Genomic DNA, 9,902 nt, shown 5'->3' on the forward strand with positions numbered 1-9,902 from the left:
AACAGCCCTGCCTGGGGGCTCAGCCCACACAGATTCGGGGAGCTGAAGAGCTCCAAGAGACCTGAGAGAGGGGGAGAGAGGAGAAAGAGGGGTCACACCACACAGACTCGGGAACCTGAGAGAGAGAGGTGGGTCAACCCACACAGAGAGAGGGGTGGGAGAGGAGAGAGGGAGGGAGAGAGAGGAGAGAGGAGAGAGGAGAGGGGGAGAGGAGAGGGGGAGAGAGGAGAGGGGGAGAGAGAGGAGAGGAGGAGAGAGTTAATACAGTGACTGGGGAAGAGAATGGGACAGAGAGGACAGAGTGGAACGCACAGACTACTATAAAGACAGACAGACAGACAGACAGACAGACAGACAGACAGACAGACAGACAGACAGAAAGACAGACAGACAGACAGACAGACAGCCAGATGCCTCTTCTGTATTCCCAGAATCTGATCCTCTCAATACATTCTGCTGAACAATGCTAATGTCAGAGACATGCAGAAATAGCTGCAGTGGGGAAACTGGTGCCATGTTGGTTCCAAGTAGAGCCGGGTCTCCCGTACAAACCTACAGGGACCAGAGCCAAGATGGCCTCCAAATGGGACTCAGTTTTCTGCGACGCGAAGTGAGTTTTGAAAAGTCCTACCCAGCTTCTCCAGTATGTAAGCCAGGTCAGTCTGGACGTCCAACCGCAGTCTGGGCAATGAGACCATGGTGGGGTTGGTGGTGGCCTGGCTCAGCTGCTGCACGACGTCAGCCAGGAGCTTGGAGCTCAGCCGGGACTCGAGTGCGAGGAGAGAGTCCAGAGAGGGGTCTGTGGGGAGCAGGACCAGGAAAGAGACGCCACCGGAGAGAATGAACCTGCCCACCTGAGGAGAGAGGGAGAGAGGAGAGAGGAGAGAGGAGAGAGTGTGAGAGTGATGTAGCGAGTGTGTGTGAGAGAGAGAGAATGACAGTGAGAGAGTGAGAGAGTGCGCAGTTACATTGGCCTGCAGTCCGCGATGATGCAGGGAGGCCAGTTTGTATCCCTGGCTCTTCATCACCGGCACCACGACATGCTTCCCAATCGACAGGAACCCCTCCTTCACTGTCTTTGTCACATCAAACCTGATCTTCCACTTCCCTGAGAGAGATCAATACAACCAATACTGATCAATAACACAAACCCCTCCTTCACTGTCTCCTTCACATCAATACAACCAATACTGATCAATAATGCAGTAGATTGCAATAGATGGTAGGAGATTGTAGATGGCAGTAGATTGCAGTAGATGGCAGTAGATTGCAGTAGATGGTAGTAGATTGCAGTAGATGGCAGGAGATTGCTGTAGATGGCAGTAGATTGCAGTAGATGGTAGTAGAGTGCAGTAGATGGCAGGAGATTGCTGTAGATGGCAGGAGATTGCAGTAGATGGTAGTAGAGTGCAGTAGATTGCAGTAGATTGCATTGCAGTTGCATTGCGGACAGAAAAGGTGTCACTGTTTCCTGAGACAGTACCCTGGTAGTAGATTGCGTTCAGCAGCAGCAGCTCTGTGGTCGCTGGCACGTCATCCAGCAGGTGCGTGATCTTGTCTTCTGTGTGCTTCGCCACCCAGTCATTGACCAGCCTCACGTTTGCTTCGCTGTCATTGGACAGCAGCTGAGGCCACGCCCCTGTCGTCGATCTTCGGTGCGGTTCATTGAACTCACTCTGCCAGACTGAACAGTTCCAACTTCTGTTAATAATAATAATAATAATAAATAATAATAATAATAATATAATAATAAACAATTCAGACAGACACACAATCAGACAGACAGACAAGCTCATAGTAAAAGCACAGCAAAGTCTAATAAAGCACAGTGAAATCATTCTAAAGCATAGGGAAGCATTGTAAAGCACAGAGAGGTCTGGTAAGGCATAGGGAAGCATTGTAAAGCACAGAGAGGTCTGGTAAAGCATAGGGAAGCATTGTAAAACACAGAGAGGTCTGGTAAAGCAAAGGGAAGCATTGTAAAGCACAGAGAGGTGTGGAAAAGCACAGGGAAGCATTGTAAAGCACAGAGAGGTCTGGTAAAGCATAGGGAAGCATTGTAAAGCACAGAGAGGTCTGGTAAAGCATAGGGAAGCATTGTAAAGCACAGAGAGGTATGGTAAAGCATAGGGAAGCACTGTAAAGCACAGAGAGGTCTGGTAAAGAATAGGGAAGCATTGTAAAGCACAGAGAGGTCTGGTAAAGCATAGGGAAGCATTGTAAAGCACAGAGAGATCTGGTAAAGCATAGGGAAGCATTGTAAAGCACAGAGGGGTCAAGTAAAGCACAGGGAAGCATTGTAAAGCACAGAGGGGTCAAGTAAAGCACACACACACACACACACAGACGGACGCTCTCACCCTGCCTCACGTAGATCTGGGATGCAGTCAGGAGGTTGGGGGAGGAGAGGCTGCTCAGCTCCTTGTGCAGGCACTCAAATTCAGCGGGGAGGAACAGAGCCTGCTCCAGGGCAGACTGGGTATCGCCACGCGCTCCTACACAGAGAGGAGAAAGGGATTCCATTCATCATTATCATCCTCATCATCATCATCATCTTCATTATTATTGGGCCCCTTTTATAACCGCATGGCACAGGATGGGCACGGCACCTCATGGCATGCCAGGCAGGAAGACTCAGGGTTTGATGCAGAGGCCACAAACGTGATCAGAAGGGGGTCTGCTGGAACCAGGATTCAAGAGGCCTCTGTTCCTTACACTAACCCCCAACCCTGACACGAACCCCAACCCCAACACCTAACCCAACCATGACACTAACCCCAACACAAACCCCAACACCTAAACCAACCCTGACAATAACCCCAACACAAACTCCAACACCTAACCCAACCCTGACACTAACCCCAACCCCAACCATGACAATAACCCAAAACCAAACACCTAACCCCAACCCCAACCCCAACCCCAAACCTAAACCCCAACCGACCTGACCTAAGCCTGACCCCCCATGACACCCTTTGGGTTTGGACACAACCCCCTCAAACCCAACACCTAACCCAAACCCCTAACCCTAAACCTAACCCTAACCCTAACCCTAACCTTCAACCCCAACAATGACACTAACCCCAACCCCAACACCTAACCCTAACCCTGACACTAGCCCGAACCCCAACACCAAACCCAACCCTGACACTAAACCCAACCCCAACACCTAACCCAACCCTGACACTAACCCCAACGCCAACCCTGACACTAACCACAACACTAACCCCAACGCCAACCCTGACACTAACCCAACCCCAACACCTAACCCAAACCCCAACCCCAACACCTAACCCAACCCTGACACTAACCCCAACACCAACACCAAACCCATCCTGACACTAACCCAAACCCCAACCATGACACTTACCCAAAATCCAACACCTAACCCCAACCCCAAACCCAACCCCAACACCTAACCCTAACCCTGACACTAAGCCCAACCCCAACACCTAAAACAAACCCAAACTCCAACCCCAACCCCAACCCTGACACTAACCCCATCCCCAACCATGACACTAACCCAACCATGACACTAACACAACCCTGACACTAACCTCAACCCCAACACGAACACCTAACCCAAACCCCAACCCCAACACCTAACCATAACCCCAACCACAACCCCAACACCTAACCATAACACAAACCCCAACCTCAACCGCAACCCTGACACTAACCCCAACCCCAACACCAACCCACCTAAACCTAACCCTGACACCCAACCCCAACCCCAACACCAAACCCAACCCTAACACTAACCCAACCCCAACCCCAACACCTAACCCCAACGCTGACACTAACCCCAACCCGAACCACAATCCCAACCCCAACACCAACCCTGACATTAACCCCAACGCCAACCCTGACACTAACCCAACCCCAACACCTAACCCAACCCCAACCCCAACACCTAACCCCAACGCTGACACTAACCCCAACCCGAACCACAATCCCAACCCCAACACCAACCCTGACATTAACCCCAACGCCAACCCTGACACTAACCCAACCCCAACACCTAACCCAAACCAAAACCCCAACCCCAACCCCAACACCTAACCCAACCCCAAACCCAACCCCAACCCCAACCCCTACACCCAACCCTGACACTAACCCCAACCCCAACCCCAACACCAAACCCTGACACTAACCCCAACCCCAACCCCAACACCTAACCCAATCCCTCACCCCAGTCCACTGATCCCCTGTTTCCACAGGGTGCAGTGACGGGACTCACCCAGCAGGAGGTGTGAGAGCGCCATGGCGACGCTGAGCGGGGAGAAGAAGAGGTTGCGCGGGCTGGTCTGGGTGTGTGCGACAGCGCGGTACAGACTCACAGAGAACTCCAACAGAGACTCGCCCAGGATTGCCTTCCCAGAGGGGGAGGGGCCACCTAAGCAGGGCAGCCAGGCCTGCTTGTATCCGTGGCAACGGGAAGGGGGAGTCGCCTCAAGAGCAGCTGTTGAGAAAAATAATAATACTAATAATACTAATAATACTAATATTTTTCAGTTTCGTGGTTTGCTTTTGGTTAGCGCTGAGGAGGGACTGGGAGGGAGGGAGGGAGGCTGGCTCTAGTGGTTAGAACTGAGGAGGGACTGGGAGGGAGGGATGGAGGCTGGCTCTAGTGGTTAGAGCTGAGTAGGGACTGGGAGGGAGGGACGGAGGCTGGCTCTAGTGGTTAGCGCTGATGGGACCTCACCTTGCACACTCAGCCTGCTCCCTGTGCTGTTAGCAATGAGGGTCCCATCATCCCCTCTGTATTTCTCACAGGAACAGGGAAAGGAGAGAGTGGAGGAGAGGGAACAGGGAGATGAGAGAGGAGAGGAGAGAGTGGAGGAGAGGGGAGAGGGAGAGGAGAGGAGAGAGAGGAGAGAGGAACAGGGAGATGAGAGAGGAGGAGAGAGAGAGAGGAGAGGAGAGACAGGGAGAGGAGAGAGGAGAGGAGAGAGTGGAGGAGAGGGAAGAGGGAGAGGAGAGAGTGGAGGAGAGGGAAGAGGGAGAGGAGAGAGTGGAGGAGAGGGAACAGGGAGAAGAGAGAGGAGAGGAGAGAGTGGAGGAGAGGGAACATGGAGATGAGAGAGGAAAGGAGAGAGAAGAGAAGAGGGAACAGGGAGATGAGAGAGGAGAGAGAGGAGGAGAGAGAACAGGGAGATGAGAGGAGAGAGGAGATCCAAGACTCTAATCTCCTCAGTAAATGATTAACAGCACTGTAGAGACACTAGGAGCTGTGCTCACAATGCCTGCTGTAGATGTAAATGATTAACAGCACTGTAGAGACACTAGGAGCTGTGCTCACAATGCCTGCTGTAGATGTAAATGATTAACAGCACTGTAGAGACACTAGGAGCTGTGCTCACAATGCCTGCTGTAGATGTAAATGATTAACAGCACTGTAGAGACACTAGGAGCTGTGCTCACAATGCCTGCTGTAGATGTAAATGATTAACAGCACTGTAGAGACACTAGGAGCTGTGCTCACAATGCCTGCTGTAGATGTAAATGATTAACAGCACTGTAGAGACACTAGGAGCTGTGCTCACAATGCCTGCTGTAGATGTAAATGATTAACAGCACTGTAGAGACACTAGGAGCTGTGCTCACAATGCCTGCTGTAGATGTAAATGATTAACAGCACTGTAGAGACACTAGGAGCTGTGCTCACAATGCCTGCTGTAGATGTAAATGATTAACAGCACTGTAGAGACACTAGGAGCTGTGCTCACAATGCCTGCTGTAGATGTAAATGATTAACAGCACTGTAGAGACACTAGGAGCTGTGCTCACAATGCCTGCTGTAGATGTAAATGATTAACAGCACTGTAGAGACACTAGGAGCTGTGCTCACAATGCCTGCTGTAGATGTAAATGATTAACAGCACTGTAGAGACACTAGGAGCTGTGCTCACAATGCCTGCTGTAGATGTAAATGATTAACAGCACTGTAGAGACACTAGGAGCTGTGCTCACAATGCCTGCTGTAGATGTAAATGATTAACAGCACTGTACAGACACTAGGAGCTGTGCTCACAATGCCTGCTGTAGATGTAAATGATTAACAGCACTGTAGAGACACTAGGAGCTGTGCTCACAATGCCTGCTGTACATTCAGCTGGATCAGAATCACCTGACATGTCTGCACTACAGGAGCCACAGCAAAGATACTAGAAGTGATCAGAGAGACACACTCACCTTGCACACTCAGCCTGCTCCCTGCGCCGCTAGCAATGAGGGTCCCATCAAACACTGTGTATTTCTCACAGTAATACATTCCTGAGTCACGCAGGGTCAGGTTCACAATTCGAATGGAGAGATCTGTGGGGTGGTATTGATGTACTTGAGACACGCGGGGGTCGTTTCTCTCATTGGGCGGAGGGGTTCCTGTAGAGTAGAGATACTGTCTGCCGCTGCCAGTGTCCCTGTACCATCTCACTAGTCCTGGAGGACCCTCTATCACAGTGCAGGGTATAGTGACCTCTCCATCCTCTGTGCCAGTCACAGAGCCCGGGACCTGAGTTATAATGGGTCCAGACAGCCCTGGAGAGAGAGAGAGAGAGAGGGAAAGAGAGGGGAGGGAGAGAGAGAGAGTGGAGGAGAGGGAAGAGGGAGAGGAGAGAGAAGAGAAGAGGGAACAGGGAGATGAGACACTAGGAGCTGTGCTCACAATGCCTGCTGTAGATGTAAATGATTAACAGCACTGTAGAGACACTAGGAGCTGTGCTCACAATGCCTGCAGTAGATGTAAATGATTAACAGCACTGTAGAGACACTAGGAGCTGTGCTCACAATGCCTGCTGTAGATGTAAATGATTAACAGCACTGTAGAGACACTAGGAGCTGTGCTCACAATGCCTGCTGTAGATGTAAATGATTAACAGCACTGTAGAGACACTAGGAGCTGTGCTCACAATGCCTGCTGTAGATGTAAATGATTAACAGCACTGTAGAGACACTAGGAGCTGTGCTCACAATGCCTGCTGTAGATGTAAATGATTAACAGAACTGTAGAGACACTAGGAGCTGTGCTCAAAATGCCTGCTGTAGCATTCAGTTCCTGGATCAGAATCACCTGACATGTCTGTGTGCTACAGGAGCCACAGCAAAGATACTAGAAGTGATCAGAGAGACACACTCACCTTGCACACTCAGCCTGCTCCCTGCGCCACTAGCAATGAGGGTCCCATCAAACACTGTGTATTTCTCACAGTAATACATTCCTGAGTCACGCAGGGTCAGGTTCACAATTCGAATGGAGAGATCTGTGGGGTGGTATTGATGTACTTGAGACACGCGGGGGTCGTTTCTCTCATTGGGCGGAGGGGTTCCTGTAGAGTAGAGATACTGTCTGCCGCTGCCAGTGTCCCTGTACCATCTCACTAGTCCTGGAGGACCCTCTATCACAATGCAGGGTATAGTGACCTCTCCATCCTCTGTGCCAGTCACAGAGCCCGGGTCCTGAGTTATAATGGGTCCAGACAGCCCTGGAGAGAGAGAGAGAGAGAGAGAGAGAGACACCTCTGGAGAGAGAGAGAGAGAGGGGGGGGGGGGGGGGGGGGACACGGTTCATATAACAAATAAGTAATCAAAATAATAATAATAATAATAATAATAATAATAACTCCTGGCAGCTTTTTACACTTAGAAGGTTTGTGTCAGAGCTCCTTTTTCGAGATGTCTGCTCTAGTGCTCTGGGGGGTTTGAGATCTGTGCGCCTCGTCCCGGATCCATATCCCTGCGCTGCCTAAAAGACAAGGCGGGGGACAATCCCAACGCTGTCGGACCAGAAACCCGCGCCGCTTATTCTTCAAGAGATTTTCACATTGAGCGACGCTCCCCTTAAACTTTGGTAAATTACTCACACTATGATATTTTTTTTTCCCCCCAATTCCATTTTGTTGACAACCAGACTATAGCATATATATATAGATATATATATATTATATATATATATATTATATATATATATATATATATATTATAGCATATAAGGGGATATTTGTGTGTAGACGTTACTGTATGTGGAACTGTACAGGAAGGGCCAGGCTTACAGTGGAAGGTGCGAACCCCTGTCCGATCACCTTCTCGACTTTGCCGCTAGCTTTCTTAAACTTCATACAGATATAGCGTCCCTCGTCCGAGGCTGTCACTCTCTCAACCTGAAAGACCGATTTTCCACCTGTCCCCCGTAACAAGCGCACGTAGGGGCGGTTTTCCATCCCCATGCCCGGCCAAAACGCGTAAACGAGGCTCATTGAACGGTCAGCATTCCAGCGGTATAACCGGACTGGTCCCAGGGGCGCGTTCGGCGGCTCAGTGCAGTTCACCGTGAAAGAATCGCCCGGCTTCACATGCACACTCTCCGGGGTCTGCTGCAGGTCAGTTCCTGTGAAAATGAGATGAAATGAGCTCTCGGGAGATTCTGTGAGCACTGAGGGGAAAGACGCTAGACGCTAGATCGGTCACCGTTAATTTAAACACTATGAAAAAAAAAAGTTTGCCTCGTTTTAAAAGTTTTAAAAAATTAGGAGGGGCCAGTGATCCTGTTAATAAAGCTAATAAGAGGTGAGAGAGTGGATTTTAAAGGTGGGCAGCGCTCCTGTAAAGGGAGGGGTCAGTGATCCTGTTAATAAAGCGGATGATTCGCCCTCTCTTACTCTTCAGAATGGATTTTAAAGATGGTCAGTGCTCCTTTAAAGGGAGGGGTCAGTGATCCTGTTAATAAAGCTAATAAGAGGTGAGAGAATGGATTTTAAAGATGGTCAGCGCTCCTTTAAAGGGAGGGCTCAGTGATCCTGTTAATAAAGCTAATAAGAGGTGAGAGAATGGATTTTAAAGATGGTCAGTGCTCCTTTAAAGGGAGGGGTAAATGATTAACAGCACTGTAGAGACACTAGGAGCTGTGCTCACAATGCCTGCTGTAGATGTAAATGATTAACAGCACTGTAGAGACGCTAGGAGCTGTGCTCACAATGCCTGCTGTAGATGTAAATGATTAACAGCACTGTAGAGACACTAGGAGCTGTGCTCACAATGCCTGCTGTAGATGTAAATGATTAACAGCACTGTAGAGACACTAGGAGCTGTGCTCACAATGCCTGATGTAGATGTAAATGATTAACAGCACTGTACAGACACTAGGAGCTGTGCTCACAATGCCTGATGTAGATGTAAATGATTAACAGCACTGTAGAGACACTAGGAGCTGTGCTCACAATGCCTGCTGTAGATGTAAATGATTAACAGCACTGTAGAGACACTAGGAGCTGTGCTCACAATGCCTGCTGTAGATGTAAATGATTAACAGCACTGTAGAGACACTAGGAGCTGTGCTCACAATGCCTGCTGTAGATGTAAATGATTAACAGCACTGTAGAGACACTAGGAGCTGTGCTCACAACGCCTGCTGTAGATGTAAATGATTAACAGCACTGTAGAGACACTAGGAGCTGTGCTCACAATGCCTGCTGTAGATGTAAATGATTAACAGCACTGTAGAGACACTAGGAGCTGTGCTCACAATGCCTGCTGTAGATGTAAATGATTAACAGCACTGTAGAGACACTAGGAGCTGTGCTCACAATGCCTGCTGTAGATGTAAATGATTAACAGCATGTAGAGACACTAGGAGCTGTGCTCACAATGCCTGCTGTAGATGTAAATGATTAACAGCACTGTAGAGACACTAGGAGCTGTGCTCACAATGCCTGCTGTAGATGTAAATGATTAACAGCACTGTAGAGACACTAGGAGCTGTGCTCACAATGCCTGCTGTAGATGTAAATGATTAACAGCACTGTAGAGACACTAGGAGCTGTGCTCACAATGCCTGCTGTAGATGTAAATGATTAACAGCACTGTAGAGACACTAGGAGCTGTGCTCACAATGCCTGCTGTAGATG

The 9,902-nt window shown here is 49.5% G+C and overlaps 1 protein-coding gene across 1 annotated transcript in view; it reads right to left on the reverse strand.

Annotated features, from left to right (window-relative positions):
- Window positions 1-9,902, reverse strand: part of LOC121302114 (hemicentin-2-like) — a 250,009-nt gene that overhangs the window by 383 nt on the left and 239,724 nt on the right. The window contains exons 6-13 of the mRNA XM_041231935.1: window positions 7,140-7,484; window positions 6,196-6,540; window positions 4,241-4,462; window positions 2,281-2,495; window positions 1,484-1,676; window positions 969-1,108; window positions 632-854; window positions 1-61 (exon numbers count right to left, since the gene is read on the reverse strand). The exon at window positions 1-61 is cut by the window's left edge and continues 383 nt beyond it. Of these exons, the coding sequence (XP_041087869.1) occupies window positions 1-61; window positions 632-854; window positions 969-1,108; window positions 1,484-1,676; window positions 2,281-2,495; window positions 4,241-4,462; window positions 6,196-6,540; window positions 7,140-7,484 (1,744 nt within the window). The remainder of the gene's footprint in view (window positions 62-631; window positions 855-968; window positions 1,109-1,483; window positions 1,677-2,280; window positions 2,496-4,240; window positions 4,463-6,195; window positions 6,541-7,139; window positions 7,485-9,902) is intronic.

The sequence above is a fragment of the Polyodon spathula genome, chromosome 29 (genome assembly GCF_017654505.1).
Source record: "Polyodon spathula isolate WHYD16114869_AA chromosome 29, ASM1765450v1, whole genome shotgun sequence".
Classification (NCBI taxonomy): Eukaryota; Metazoa; Chordata; class Actinopteri; order Acipenseriformes; family Polyodontidae; genus Polyodon; species Polyodon spathula.